Raw genomic sequence first — 16739 nt, forward strand, 5'->3', positions numbered from 1 at the left:
CCGACCCACCAGAAGAAATCCCAATGGGCCCCAGTTCTGTTGGGCCCTGCTGCCTGCCTGCAACTACTCTGGAAAGATTCAAAACAAAGTTAAAGATGGCCGTGTGTTCCATAGTGGAGCAGGCTTAGTAGAAGAAACTGTGGCAACTACAGGGCTTCGCTACACATATATATACAGAAAAAAACGAACCTTTAATGAAGCTGTCAGCCCAATGTAATGCAATGGCTGTTACTGTATGTGCAATATACTGCACTATTAAACCCTGTTCCATTTGTATATTATATAAGCTTTATAAGGAATAGATAAGAGTAATGCCTTCTGCAAGGTGCAATTTTATGCAGTAATTATTCAGAATATTTCATAGACCCTTAGTAATGGATGTTCCTGGTAACCCAACTTTAAACAGAAAGGAACCAACAAGGATGGAGGGGTGGGTCAAACAGAAATACAATGATGCCTTATGTACACTGAAGTTAGCTGTGACTTCTGCAGCATGCTGACACTGTCTGAGATCATTAGGGGGAATATTGGCACAATATGGATGCTGACTAATCAATTCAAAGCCACAAGCATTACTGTGGAACATATAATGGCACGCATTGCCTTACCGATCAATTAATTTACATCCAGGCATTAAAAAAATATTACAAACAAAGATGATCTGCTTCTCATATCATGTCATTAACGGATTACCACAAATTTAATGCTTTCAGATGGCCATAAATAACATAGTGCTATGACTGAACAATATATTACAGCCCTGAATATTGTCGGCTTTGCTTTACTGACACCTGCTGGTCATTAGAATATATCAATTCAAATATCTGCAATGCTTAAGCCTACATCAATGTTTGTCTGTCTATAGGCATATCGAGAATATAATGCAGTCACGCTGAATTCATACAACGCCGCAACTTTACTTTCCACTACAGCTGGGGAAAATATCATAGGATGAAAAAGCGGTAACTGTTTAAAATCCATTAGCAGGAATGAACACGGGGAGTACAAAAATTAAGTGAAATTAGATTCTATTTATATTTTTCACCAATTCATTTATTTTCTTTCATTTAAAGCGGTTTATTTTTGATAAGCTGCTTACAAAATTGTTTTTTTTTTTACATGGGTTGCTAGTGTATGATCATAGTGACACCTAGTGGGGAGTTGCTCAGTAACCATGGTGAGAAAATTGTAAAATTTAACTTAGAACTCACTTGCGTTCATTAGTGATTGCTGTGCTGCCCAAAGGACTCACAAACCCACAACTGCATGCATCACATGAGCAGCAGAAAGGACAAAACTTGTCAAACTGGCATTTAGGTTTGTGGCCCCTGACACTTTATTGGTGGCCCCACATCCTTTACAAGTTTCTCTGTCACCTGGAATTTGACTTATAGCAGCCATCTATTGTGACAATGCATTTTCATGGTTCTTTGCAGATAGGTTCTATTTTAGAATGAATAAAAGAAGTTATTCAAAATATACATTTAGTGAACAATAAACTAAAGAAATTATTACCCCTTTAAAGAGGTAGCTCACCGTTCAGTTAACTTTTATATGTTATAGAATGGCTGATTCCTAACAACTTCATTTTTTATTTTTTCCAGATTTTGAATTATTTGCCTCCTTCTTCTGAAGCTTTCCAGCTTTCAAATGGGGGTCATTGAGCCAGCAGCCAAAAACTATTTCTCTGTGAGGCTACAATTTTATAGTTACTTTGTATTACTTATCTCTCTATTCAAGTCCTCTCACATTCAAATTACTGCCTGGTTGCTAGGGTAATTTGGACCCTGGCAACCAGATAGCGGATGAAATCCCAAAGTGGAGAGCTACTAAACAAAAAGCTAAATAATTCAAATACAGAAGAAAAATAAAAAGTGAAGACCAATTGCAAATTGTCTCACTATACATGACACTAAGGGGCAGATTTATAAAAATGTCAGTTTAAAGCTTAATACATAAAAAAACAACTCATGTTCTATTTATTCCCATGAAGTGTATTTATTAAATGGTGAACTCTAACTTTCACCCATTGATAAATCCACTTCTAAAAACCCCATAGGAATGAATAGAACGTGGGTGAGTTTTCATGTACTAAGCACTAAACTCTCTGGCCTCGGGAATAAAGGATTTGTCTGAGAGAGGAAGTCAGATACTGTTTACATGTTTACAAAAAAGGAGACCAGAAATCCTGTGTTTCTTTTGATAGAGGACTCAGTGTAGCTTCTCTGTGAGTGCTTTTGGCTGTATTTACATAGACCTTTCTGATAAAGCTTACTTAGTTTTTACCTTTACTTCTCCTTTAAGAGACCGAAGATTATGTCTGTTGTACAGAGCTGTGAAATATTTTGCCTCTTTATAAATGAATGTTAATAATAGTACAAGTATAGGACCCATAATCCAGAATGCTTGGAACCCGGGGCTCTCCAGATAGGGGGTCTTTCTGTAATTTAGATCTCCATAACTTAAATTCACTAAAGAAAATCTTTTAAACATTAGATAAACCCAATAGGATTGTTTTGCCACCAATAAGGATGAAATATGTCTTAGCTGGGATCAAGTACAGGTACTGTTTTATTATTACAGAGAAAAGGGAATCATTTAACCATTAAATAAACCCAATAGGGCTGTTCTGCCCCCAATAAGGGGTAATTATATCTTAGTTGGGATCAAGTACAGGTACTGTTTTATTATTACAGAGAAAAGGGAATCATTTAACCATGAAATAAACCCAATAGGGCTGTTCTGCCCCCAATAAGGGGAAATTATATCTTAGTTGGGATCAAGTACAGGTACTGTTTTATTATTACAGAGAAAAGGGAATCATTTAACCATGAAATAAACCCAATAGGGCTGTTCTGCCCCCAATAAGGGGAAATTATATCTTAGTTGGGATCAAGTACATGTACTGTTTTATTATTACAGAGAAAAGGGAATCATTTAACCATTAAATAAACCCAATAGGATTGTTCTGCCCCCAATAAAGGGTAATTATATCTTAGTTGGGATCAAGTACAGGTACTGTTTTATTATTACAGAGAAAAGGGAATCATTTAACCATTAAATAAACCCAATAGGACTGTTCTGCCCCAATAAGGGGTAATTATATCTTAGTTGGGATCAAGTACAGGTACTGTTTTATTATTACAGAGAAAAGGGAATCATTTAACCATTAAATAAACCCAATAGGGCTGTTCTGCCCCCAATAAAGGGTAATTATATCTTAGTTGGGATCAAGTACAGGTACTGTTTTATTATTACAGAGAAAAACGAAATCATTTTTTTAAAATTTGAATTATTTGATTAAAGTGCAGTCTGTGGCAGATGACCTTCCTGTAATTCGGAGCTTTCTGGATAATGTGTTTGATACATGTAATTATATCTTAATGCATTCATTCTAATTTGGTGAGGAAGACATCACTAGGTTTAACATAACAGTCTGTTTATAAAGATGTGGGTTGTGCAACCCTATCATAATGCCCCATCTGGCTGTTATATACCTCAGCACAATATTAAAGAAGCCCATGGAATAGGTAACACCAGCAAGTGGTGCCTGAATTAAACCCCACAGTCAGCGTTCCTGTTAGCAGAAGTTTCCGTGCCTTACTATGTGGAAGCCTTAATGGTGCTACTGCTATAAATGGAAATGGTGTCCAGCCTATTTTGTTTCCGTCCATGTTTTCTGTTCTGTCTGGATAAGAGTCAGACAGATGGAGCAGGCCCAAGAGAAGTGCTCAGCCCAGCAGGATACACCCTGAAAGGTGGGAAGTACTGTAATTATATATCATTAAAATGTCCCTATGTGTTTGTAGGGTAGATGTTCTCAGCCATCACGGTACCAAGGATATTGATCAATTTGCCAAGTGGACATGTTTGAAAATATCATTTGTTTATGTCGGCCAGTATATGGTGGATTGACAGATGGTGAAGTGAAGATGAGCTGCAGCGCCTCTCTGCTCTACCAATCGTTTGGGCTGTCAGCATAACTGAAAGAATACAGAGGAGGCCATACAAAGCAGGATCCCTCAGACAGGATTCATCCGTTCAGCCCTGATAGTCATTTGCCAAATAGTATCAGCCAATGATTGGAAAACTGCCCATTTATGTGGCTCTGTGCATAAACAGCCATTATTGGGTGGCTTATTGGCAGGCCCTGGGCACTTTCTAATAGTTAAATTGCCTTCTTTACATGTACAGTTTTGTCCCTCTGTATCAATAAAACTGCCTTAAAAAGATGAAAATGTTATATTATTTGTTACAGGGCATTTCACTGATACTACAATAACATGTTGCCTAAATTGCTACTATTTAGAACTGTATTTTTATAGTGTGTTGTTGATTGAAAATATACTATTTGTTCATACAAATATCTCTGTAGAAAGAGATTACTGCACAGTGCAATGGCATTTATTAAAACATGTTACTCCCCAGCAAAGTTTGTACAGATTTTTTCCTTTTTTCTTAGATCAATACACCAAACAAAATGGGCTATAAATCAATGTATGACACAGCACAGAATAAATCAACATATTCAGTCAGGCAGCAGCTGGCTGTAGGGATCCAGGGCCTGTGCACCAGTGTATAATATGGCTAGCATAAAGTTACAGGGCCCCAGAAATCCCCCACTCACTTACTGGTCACTGTGTGGCTCATGTTTTGTTTCCCTAGCTTTCTTTGATGTTGCAGTTAATGGCTTGGGTTGCACTGTTGCCTAACCTGTGTCTCAGGCTGGCTGTTCACAATCATCCTGCTCCCATAACTGTCCTATTGTGTTATAATCCCCAGCAAGGGGAGTGGGCCTAAAGGCCCATGGATGTCCTGATGCTACTGGAGCACTGCTAGGCAAGCAGAGACAACTCTCCGTGCTTCCTCACTGCTTGTATAGAATAATCCCACCACCCAAGTATTCCCATGGGCATCCAGGCAAAATATTTAATGGTGGGACAAAGTGAGACCAACCACACAGGGGACAATTGAAATCAAACAATTGGAATCAAAACAACGGGAACGATGTCTGCAAAAAAAAGGGGGCATACAAGGGCAGTAATAAACCCCAAATTCATATATTGTGGGATGTTTTGTGAGATTTCCATAGCTAAAGTGATTTCCAAGATTCTTCTCTTAAAGTGATACTGAAACTGAAAAACTACTCTTCAAAATATGAATGTACATTAAAAGTTCCCTATAGGTCATGTTGATCATTTTTCACTGATAGGGTTGCTTTTGTAAGTAATTGTTAATTGAAGTCCCTAAGCCTGACTGTTTTGCTGACCTGACTGTCCCTTCTCAGCCTGTCACTTATCGCTTCTAATGCTAACGGCCTCCTGCTGCACAAACATGGCAGCCCCCTCATAGAGGAACATAGGGGATCAGGTAATTAAACAGCGTTGGGCAAATACTTTTAAGGCAAAATTATAAATAGCATGCAAAGACAATGTTATAATAGATGTAAAAAAGGTTTAATTTCTGGTGTAAGTGTCTCTTTAAGATAACTGTAAGCGGTCTGTGCTTCCATGAATAAATAACCACAAAATGTTCTATGTGCCAGCTCATCTAGCATGATTAGCCTAACTATAAGTGCTATTTTGGCACTGTAATTGTGTCTATAACATAGCAGTAATCACACATTATACTGTCAGCTGCCCAAATATATTGCACCATTCCAAAATTGCATCCAGCACTGACAGTTGTGCATTAAAATCTATAGATTTCTGCTTTAGCACAAAACTGTTCACAAATTGGTCCCAGTCACTCAATGCAAATTGGTAGGGCCAAGTTCCCAGTTCAGGCATTATTTTAGGATTAAGGGCCACCATCCAAAAAAACCCCTCATTAATATAGGTGCTAAATTGCACCCTGTAGCAACCAACTAAATCTATGCATGTAACTTGCATTAGATGGCTTACCAGCTTAATAATATTCATATGGATATTTTTGCTGCATGTTTAATGGAACATTACCAGTTTAGAATCAATTTTGTCTCTTGTTTACAAATGTTATTGTTATCAAGATCACATAATCTGAAGTATGCAGGTAAAGTATTACCAGAAATGCCAGGAAAGCACAGCTATTTTTTAGTCGTAGAGCATATGCCTTCCCTTAATCATTCAAAAGTTATAAAATATTCAAAGGCTGACAATGCTACAGGCTTGTTGGGCTGAAATATGTTAGAAAAGCAGGTAAATTACAGAAAATAAGCTGTGCGGTCTTTCTCCATAGCAATCTGTTTGCTCTATACACTCGTTTTACATAAACTGAGCTTATTCAACATTCGCCAAACATCTAGCAGAAGTGATGAAGAATCGGAAGATCCATGTTACATTTGCAGTACAAATATACAACTATCCAGCATTATGCATTCACATACACAATATTTTCTCATAGAGATACAACTTGAAGGTTATTTAGGGTGAGATTGGGGTTTAAACGGTACAGGTATCGGACCCCTTATCCGGAAACCACTTATCCAGAGAGTTCCCGAATTAAAAAACGGAAAGACCATCTCCCATAGACTTAATTTTAATCAAATAAGTCACATTTTTCAAAATGATTTCCTTTTTCTCTATAATAATAAAACATTACCTTGTACTTGATCCCAACTAAGATATAATTAATCCTTACTGGAGCCAAAGCAATCCTATTTGGTTTAATTACTGTTTAAATAATTTTTTTTTAGCAGACTTAGAGAAAGACCCCTTATCCGGAAAATCCCAGGTCCCGAGCATTCTGGACGAAATACTAAGCTAGATCATCAGGATTGAAAATGTACTCTACAGTTGTGTTCTCCTATGTGCACAGGAAAGGAAATATTCATGGAGCAACTTCAAATGTAACTTTTATTATCTTACAATCTTATTATCTTATAATAAAACCATACAGCATAAGTCAGCAAAATTAAGAGACTCTCTAAACAAGATGTATTAGATCTATATTTTAAGAACTACAGAAATATATAGGGGAAGAACAGGGATTGGGAAGTTTCCTGCTATTATTGAAATTTCGGTTTCAACTATACTGTATGAACACTTTTTTTGTAGATACAGGTATAGGACCCATTATCAGGAATGCTCGGGACCAAGGGTATTCTGGATAAGTGGTCTTTCCGTAATTTGGATCTCCATACCTTAAGTCTACTAAAAAATCAATAAAACATTAATGAAACCCCATAGGATTGTTTTGCATCCAATAAGGATTATTTATATCTTAGTTGGGATCAATTACAAGGTACTGTTTTATTACTATAGAGAAAAAGGAAATCAGTTTTAAAATTCTATATTATTTGATTAAAATGGAGTCTATGGGAGACGGCTTTCGGTAATTCAGAGCTTTCTGGATAATGGGTTTCCGGATAATGGATCCAATACCTGTACTATGATTGTAACCATAATTTGAGTAATATAAGTTTATACATGTGTGTAAACAAATGTGGGTACCACAAAATGTGCCAAACATGGGATTTTCGCTCCTGACTCATGGTGTATGATTTTATGGGAACATTATAAAGGTTACATTTATAATTTTGTTATTCCCTGATGATTTTCTTTCCTGTCTAAAGTTGTAGCACAGAGCCATTAGATTGGTTAGTGCTCCCTATAATTTTTCATGTATTTTATCCTGTTCTCCAAAGTACTCTACAGTGTGTTTACCATAAAGAAAATATATAAGCAAATGTTATTACTAGAGTAAATATTAGTTCTACACATACTTTGCTTTATTAATATTTATAAATAGAACACTGCCTAGCTGAAGGGCCTGTGGCATTTACTTACAGTATATACATACTCACAACTATCTTTGTACTCTCTCTGCTGGTAAATCTAAAGGTGCCTATATGGGCCAATAATCAGTTTGTCAGCTTACTGACATGTGTATGGGGTATTCCCGGCGCCCTGCCTGACTTTGACCAGGTATCTATTGGGCAGGATAGAAAATCCCATCACAAGAACTGCATTGGTGTGTTAAAGCGGCCCTTGCCCAATGGATCTCCCAATGCCCCAATTATAATCTGATTGTTAGCCCAGGATAAAAGGGCAGAGTGGTGAGTCCATGCTAAATATGGCAAAGTAGCACTAACCATTTAATTACATAATTTTAAACTGGTTCAGTTATTAGAAGTGCATGAGGTTTCAACTGCTGACAGAAGCATTGTTTAAAGGATAAAAATATAAATTGCTGTAGTCATTTCTAAAGTTACGTACATAAAAAGCAGTTATTGTTATTGAAAGTAATAATGTTATAGAGTACTCTAGCTACTAGTAAAACAAAACACTGGATATTCAGCACAGTTAAAGTTTATATATAGTGCACTTAGATATAGTAAAATGCTTGGCGTTCACTTATCTACACATAAACTACTCCTGTGCTACTCAAATGCCCATAAACAAATATAACTCCTCATGTACTTTAGTTGCTAAACTTAGCATACCATCGATCGGAATATATAAGCAGCAATAAAGATAATGTACATATGCAGTAGATTAAGGGAAAATGAAGGCCATTTAGCTATTTCCAAGTACATCCTACTAGCCCCGTACTTCAGCTGCTAAATGAAAGTGTGTCCAATAATACAAAGAACAATAACAGAAATATTTTAGCTATTCACATAATTACTTCATTTTCTTATTTTGACTTGAGGCAAATCAAGTTTATTCATTCATTTATATTTGTAACTTGTTTATTTAAACCTTAAAACAAATGTCAGGTTAAGGCGTTCTTTACCTTTTAATTACATTTAAGTATGATGTAGAGAGTGCTATTCTGAGACAATTTGAAATCGGTGGTCATTTTTTATAATAGCAACTATTCAGCATTTTGTTTAGTAGCACTCAAGTTTGTAATTTAGGCAGCTACCTGGTTGCTAAGGTCCAACCTAGCAACCAGGCAATGGCTGGACTAGAGGAAGACCTAAATAGAAAGATAAGCAATAAAAAGTAGCAATAACGTTGTAGCCTCACAAAGTAAAGCAGTTTATTGGCAACTGAAAAGCTGCTTAGACCATTCTTTAACGTACTAAAAGTTTACCTGACGGTGAACCAGCCTTTTAAATAGCTAGAGGTTTCATAGTCTTACCTAAAAACAGAGGTGTTGTCTCTTCATTAGTGACTTCATTTGGATCAGCACCGGCCTGCAAAAGTAGCTGCACACATCTAACACTGCCACTCTTAGCAGCCAGATGCAGAGCAGTTTCCCCTTCGAATGTCTTTGCTCTTATATATGAGCTGGAAGGAGCTGATAAAATAAAAAAAGATGATATCTTAGTTGCTAAGTTCAAACTAGAGGAAAACTGTTATTTATAAATGCATTAGATGAACCAAGGAATACATCAGGGATGTGGCCTATGTATCCAAAACAGCAGATCCAAATGTTTTAAGCAAAAAGACCAGTGTGGGACTGGGCCTCCTAGGGAACATCAGAGAACCCTGAAATCCTCTTCCATACACCAATCAAATGTAGAAAGTGTTAAAAGCTTTAGGTATGATACAGAGGTATGGTGGTAAATAAGTACAGGCTAATGGGAATGGCCCTTGGCTGGGGCCCACCGAGAGATCCTCTGGCCCTCTGGCAGGCCAGTATGACCCTTCACACACAAAGCAAAAAAGACATGCTTTAGAATGGGCAGTCAGTTAGATAAATGCTATGAATTACAGCTAGGGTAGGACACTGCAAATGGAGATTCACATTGCAGCAGCCTGCATTTTTCCACGATAGCAATAAATTAATAGCGCTCTTCTTTGTCATATTACAATGATGAACAGCTCAGGCTTTATCTGCTCTAGCCTTTCCCCCGGCCATCGCTCACATAGAAGGATCCTTAATATTCCAGTCTTTGCAGAACCCTCATCCAGTATTTGTCTGATTGCAGCACTCACACTTAATGACCTTCTACTTTTTCTTTAAGGTCCTTTTAAAGAGAATTTTACATCTAGAAAAGTCTCATGTATACAGACTCTATAGCAAAAGCAGCAAAATTTTTTTTTTTTTTGCAGTATAATGTTTCTAGTGGTATGGCAGATGCTGAAGAACTGTCATTGAGCTACATGGCAACTATTGCTTTGGACAGTTGTGTATGCAGCATTAAAGTGTTTAGAGCTACAATACAAATTCCCAGCCCTATTGTACAGCACTGTGGAATATCTGGTCTTCTCTGCCTGTGTATGGGCATTAACGACGGGCATGCTCAACTGAAATTGGCCAGATCAGGGAAGGTTTGATTTTTCATCGGATCAGGCACCGCATAGGCTAGTTGATGTAGTCCCCGAACCGACGGCACCTATAACCATCGTTTGGGGCCAAACGACCAAATTATCCCGATATCGCCAATCAGTAGGTGGGGATATCGGGAGACGATCCGCTTGCTTGGCGACCTTGCGGATCTTACCATGTATGGCCACCTTTAGTCATGTGTAGGCCAGACAGCCTGTATTTATAAACTCGTGCATAGTCTGCCCTTCGCCCTTTGGTGACATCAGAGCTGGGCAGGTCAGGTGAGGGTCTATAAATACATACGGCTGGTTCATGTTGGGTGCAGGTTGACTTTTTAATTCTGTACTGTGTCTGTACCAACCAAAGTAGAACTTAACAGAGAATGTAATAAAAGCTGATCAAGATCCTGGATATGCTTTAAATAAAGAACCGTAGAAGGTAATAGCAAAAAAGCCGATTAAACACAGGCAAAGTGTTTGAGAATCCTGTCCAATGAACAAATCAATTATTTCTTTTCACCTGAATGAATTAACAACTGCAAACAATGAGTTGACTTGGAGAAGGCAGCTTCATGAATTGGCATCCATCCTCTGTTATCAGGCACATCCACACTGCTCCCCTTCTTAATTAGCTTCCGCAGGGATTTCGCATCTCCTATCCGAGCGGCATGCCCGACTGAGGAGCATCTATCAGTGTAGGCCTCTGTAAAATCCATTATCACCTGTGGACAAAAACAAAATTATTTAAAGGTAGAAAATTCTTCACCAGTGGGACGGCTAGATTGCAATTACATTTTGTTGTAATGAGAAACAAGCAATAAATGTATTTGAAGCTGCTCACCATAATGTCTCCAAGGCATGTACAAGCTGCTTAACTTTCTTTAAAAGCCTAGGATATTTCGTTTCTCCCTTTTAGTGCCAGTGGGCATCAGAGCTCAACCATGTCCATTTTTTTTTTTTTTTTAAAAAGTCAGCTTTTAGTGCAGAGTGCAATTGCACGCTCTGGACATCGGGCCCGAAATGCCCCTGACAGATGCACTGTGGCTATTAATGTTCTCTGAACACACCCGTAAAATTCTGTGCTGTAACAGTGCTGCTTAGCTTACCCATCACTGCTTAGAGTATGTGAGGGCAAAGTGATTCAAGAGACAAGGAATAGACAAATTGGAAACATGTATATAGCGCTTTTCTTCAGTAGGACTCAAAGTGATTTACTGCATGCAAGGCAGCTATTATAGGTGCACAAAGCATGCTGGGAAACATCAGTTAAGTGCTCTGAAATCCGTTTTTGAAAAGAGCAAACAGATTTTTTTACATTTGATTTTAAATTTAACATGGGGCTAGACACATTCTTAGTTTCCCAGGAGCCCTCAGCCATGTGACTTGTGGTCTGAGGAACTTTAGTCTCTTTACTGCTGCACTGAAAGTCATATCACCACCTCCCACTCCAGCAGCCAATCAGCAGGACAATGGGAAGGTAGCAAGATAGCAGCTCCTTGACACCTGCATTGATAAAAATTTTCACATGCCACCTAGACGTAGAAGGGTGAGTATCATCCACCGATCCAAAGTATGCACGCTAAATAACATGGCTGCCTGCACCTGAAGCTCCCTCCCGATGCAGACGGCCTAGTACCAACTGGGAATGTTTTTTTAAACTATTATTTCCCCCAACCAGAGTGTGGTCTCTATAAGCCTGCACCTCAGGTGGGGAAAAAAATTTAGGGTTATAGGTGACCTTTAATCACTAGGCCAACTCCTCCTAATTGTTGCCATCCTAATGGGTCCTAGTAGTCAAAGAGGTTAATTGCAGCAGGAGCATATACATTTGTCATTGGCATTGTGACTTGAAGCCTGTTGCATCAATAAACCAGTATAGCTCCTAGTATAAGAGAACAGTTCCTTACACTACTTTATATGTAGTGTCACAAAGTGGAACAAAGTGGACATTTGGAGCATTTAGTGGCTCTAACCTAAGTTCTTGAGAGGCTACCATTTGCTGTTTTAGACGGAACATTGTTTCAAGCCCATATTCAGGTTTTATGCACAAGGGAGCTATGTATGAAACAAAGGAAAACCCTTTCCTGTGCATACAAGCAAGTTCTACACAAAACAGTTTTCTCTGGATCAGGAATTTGTAGTCATTTCACTTTTTCGAAGTTTGACCCCTATTCTTTGTCTTGGCCTGCTGTTTTACACGTCAGCTATTTAGGTCTTTAGGCTATGTGCTCACTATATATATATATATATTTCTAGGTTAGCCTTGTATTTTCTAGGTTAGCCTTAAACACACTTGCACTTTGTTTTGTTCTTTTAGCAATGACTAATTTATTATCATTGTTCATTAAGTGATTTGGATTTACAGCCACCGATTATAAACATCATAACAAGGATCGTTTTTCCATAAGCAGATCTACAGAGAACAATATTATATATTACTCTTGCGGCAGTTAGTTATTGGGAAATGAAAACAGAAGATAAAATTGTTTATTTGGAAGGGAAATTATGACAATGAAATTATGTTTAAAGTGCATTAATTTAGAAAAAGGTATCAATATAATTCCAGTGAGAACACTCTTTTCTATATTTTAGTTAAAAAAATAACCATATTCACAGTGACGAACACACTTTAGGCCTCACTTGTTTTTAATAGTAAAACCCAATATCCCAAACTTTATCACTAAACTTGGGCTCTGTGTTTGTTAAAATTACAATCAAGGGGACAGCCCCTTTATCACAGTAACACCAGTAAATAAACCAGGCCATAAAGGACTTTGAAGCTGTAATACAAAGGTTACTTTGGTTCCTATAAAAATAATGTTGAAGCAGTGCCGGGCCAAGCCAGTTGGACACTCTAGGCAACCTGGCCGGCCTCCTCGTTCCCACCCCTGTGTGTATGCACGAATGAGTGTGCGTTTGGCCATGCTGAAGATGGAGGGGAGGAAAGAAAAAGACAGGAGAGCAGTGGGGGCAAAGAGTAGCCGAAAGTGGTATGTGCCTAGCTCCCCATGACCCTAGGCGCGTGCCTCTTCTGCCTACCCCTAGTTCCAGCCCTGTGTTGAAGTTGTACTTTCACCTTAAAGGAGAAGGAAAGTCATTTTGGCATTTTACTGCCAATAGATTTGCCACATTAGTGCCACAGAGAACATTATATTTATTCTGCAAAAACCATTACCATACCTGAGTACACAACTTAAGAATCTTTCTCTGTTTGCTTAAGATAGCAGCTGCCATTTTAGGTAGCTTCCTGCCTACAGTCTAGCCGATATAGCAGAGATCACACATTCCTAAGGGAGTTCTTAGCATTCTTGAGGGAGGGGGAAGCAGGAAAAAGGAAGAGAGGAGAGAACTGTCCAGACTCTGGCCACAGAATTAAGGATGTTTCTGAGAGAGGAAGTCAGATAAACATCATGTTTACAAAAAAAAAGAGACAAGAAATCCAGTGTTTCTTTTGATAGAGGACTCCGCAGCATTACTGTAAGCGCTTATGACTGTATTTACATAGCCCTTTCTGATAAAGCTTACTTAGTTTTTACCTTTCCTTCTCCTTTAACTAAAGTTAAGTGAAATGTCAAGTTGCTGTCAATACCGTGTTTCCCCGAAAATAAGACACTGTCTTATATTTTTTTAAGCTCCAAAATATGCACTAGGTCTTATTTTCAGGGGATGTCTTATTTTTCCATGAAGAAGAATACAGTACAGATTTATCGCCCAGCCCTAGGTGGGTGTCTTATTTTTGGGGGGTGCCTTATTTTCCAAGGGGGGTGAAAAATCGGGGGGGTGCCTTACTTTCGAGGATGTCCTATTTTCGGGGAAACAGGGTAGTAGAATGAACATTTCAAAGTACAGGTATAGGATCTATTATCTGGAATAGTTACATAGTTACATAGTTACATAGGGTTGAAAAAAGACCAGTGTCCATCAAGTTCAATCCATCCAAGTAAACCCAGCACACCTAACCCACACATACCAATCTATACACTCACATACATAAACTATAAATACAACCACTAGTGTTTGGAATGTTTGGGACCCGTGGATCTTTGTGTAATGTCTTGAAAAAAAAAAGTAAAAAATGAATAAACTGAGTAGGACTGCAACCAGAATGGTATGATGCAGCTTAGTTACCATGAAGTAAAAGGTAAATGACAAACTGGGTTAAGTTTGTATTGTGACAAAACGGGTGCATGATCGTGTGGGTGCTTCTGGCTGGAGATTGGAAAGAGCAAGCAGGTCTGTAGCTAAATTTGGGCCAATTAGGAGAGAGCTGTTTTTTAGCAAAATGTGCCACACTGGGATTTGGAATGAGCTAGTACAGGGAATGAAAGTATATGTGTAGCTGAGTGTGCAACAATGGAATTTGGGATGAGTTGGGACAATGAGGGAGAGAGCAGGATTGCGGCTGAGTGTGCAACAGTGGGGTATGGGGTTAGCTGGAACAGTGAAGGGAGAAAGCAGAATGTGGCTCATTGTCTACCTGCTTTTTTTTGTGTGCAACTAAGGTTCTGAAACAGCCCCTTTATCACAGTAACACGATTATATACAGTGGCTTGCAAAAGTATTCGGCCCCCTTGAACTTTTCCACATTTTGTCACATTACAGCCACAAACATGAATCAATTTTATTGGAATTCCACGTGAAAGACCAATACAAAGTGGTGTACACGTGAGAAGTGAAATGAAAATCATACATGATTCCAAACATTTTTTACAAATAAATAACTGCAAAGTGGGGTGTGCGTAATTATTCAGCCCCCTGAGTCAATACTTTGTAGAACCCCCTTTTGCTGCAATTACAGCTGCCAGGCTTTTAGGGTATGTCTCTACCAGCTTTGCCCATCTACAGACTGAAATCCTTGCCCATTCTTCTTTGCAAAACAGCTCCAGCTCAGTCAGATTAGATGGACAGCGTTTGTGAACAGCAGTTTTCAGATCTTGCCACAGATTCTCGATTGGATTTATATCTGGACTGTGACTGGGCCATTCTAACACATGGATATGTTTTGTTTTAAACCATTCCATTGTTGCCCTGGCTTTATGTTTAGGGTCATTGTCCTGCTGGAAGGTGAACCTCCACCCCAGTCTCAAGTCTTTTGCAGACTCCAAGAGGTTTTCTTCCAAGATTGCCCTGTATTTGGCTCCATCCATCTTCCCATCAACTTTGACCAGCTTCCCTGTCCCTGCTGAAGAGAAGCACCCCCAGAGCATGATGCTGCCACCACCATATTTGACAGTGGGGATGGTGTGTTCAGAGTGATGTGCAGCGTTAGTTTTCCACCACAAATAGCGTTTTGCATTTTGGCCAAAAAGTTCCATTTTTGTCTCATCTGACCAGAGCACCTTCTTCCACATGTTTGCTGTGTCCCCCACATGGCTTGTGGCAAACTGCAAACGGGACTTCTTATGGTTTTCTGTGAACAATGGCTTTCTTCTTGCCACTCTTCCATAAAGGCCAACTTTGTGCAGTGCACGACTAATAGTTGTCCTATGGACAGATTCCCCCACCTGAGCTGTAGATCTCTGCAGCTCCCCCAGAGTCACCATGGGCCTCTTGGCTGTATTTCTGATCAGTGCTCTCCTTGTTCGGCCTGTGAGTTTAGGGGGACGGCCTTGTCGTGGTAGGTTTACAGTTGTGCCATACTCCTTCCATTTCTGAATGATCGCTTGAACAGTGCTCCGTGGGATGTTCAAGGCTTTGGAAATCTTTTTGTAGCTTAAGCCTGCTTTAAATGTCTCAATAATTTTATCCCTGACCTGTCTGGTGAGTTCTTTGGACTTCATGGTGTAGTTGCTCCCAATATTCTCTTAGACAACCTCTGAGGCCGTCACAGAGCAGCTGTATTTGTACTGACATTAGATTACACACAGGTGCACTCTATTTAGTCATTAGCACTCATCAGGCAATGTCTATGGGGAACTGACTGCACTCAGACCAACGGGGGCTGAATAATTACGCACACCCCACCTTGCAGTTATTTATTTGTAAAAAATGTTTGGAATCATGTATGATTTTCGTTCCACTTCTCACATGTACACCACTTTGTATTGGCCTTTCACGTGGAATTCCAATAAAATTGATTCATGTTTGTGGCTGTAATGTGACAAAATGTGGAAAAGTTCAAGGGGGCCGAATACTTTTGCAAGCCACTGTAAATCAGGCCATAGAGGACTCAGAAGCTCCAATATAAAGTTTACTTTGGTTCCTATAAATATAGTGTCGAAAATGTACTTTCCCCTAACTAGAGTTAAGGGGAATATAAAGTTACTGTCAATGCTAGTAAATTTAAAAGTACGGGTATCGGATCTATTACCAGGAATGCATGGGGCCTACGGATCTTTGTGAAATCTGAATCACCATATCTTAACCCTTTAAGTGCCAGCCGAATTCGTCATTTCGGTTCCCCCCAGTGCCAGACGTTTTTAAGCATTTTGTACTCATTCACTTTAACAATGAAACCTCCATGAAACTAGGGAAATTATATATCGTTTTTTTCGTCACTAATTGGGCTTCGACATACATATCAAATTTTATAACTTTTCT

General features: G+C 38.9%; 1 protein-coding gene across 4 annotated transcripts in view; it reads right to left on the reverse strand.

Moving 5' to 3' along the window:
- Positions 1 to 16739, reverse strand: part of asb3 (ankyrin repeat and SOCS box containing 3) — a 64194-nt gene that overhangs the window by 40107 nt on the left and 7348 nt on the right. For 3 of the 4 annotated variants that reach the window (XM_018093817.2, XM_012962820.3, XM_012962821.3), the window contains exons 2-3: positions 10720 to 10921; positions 9067 to 9225 (exon numbers count right to left, since the gene is read on the reverse strand). In XM_018093817.2, the coding sequence (XP_017949306.1) occupies positions 9067 to 9225; positions 10720 to 10915 (355 nt within the window). In that variant the 5' untranslated portion in view covers positions 10916 to 10921. Of the gene's footprint in view, positions 1 to 9066; positions 9226 to 10719; positions 10922 to 16739 lie in introns of those variants that run through there. The other variant, NM_001205069.1, reaches the window with a different exon arrangement.

Source organism: Xenopus tropicalis, chromosome 5 (genome assembly GCF_000004195.4).
Source record: "Xenopus tropicalis strain Nigerian chromosome 5, UCB_Xtro_10.0, whole genome shotgun sequence".
NCBI lineage: Eukaryota > Metazoa > Chordata > Amphibia > Anura > Pipidae > Xenopus > Xenopus tropicalis.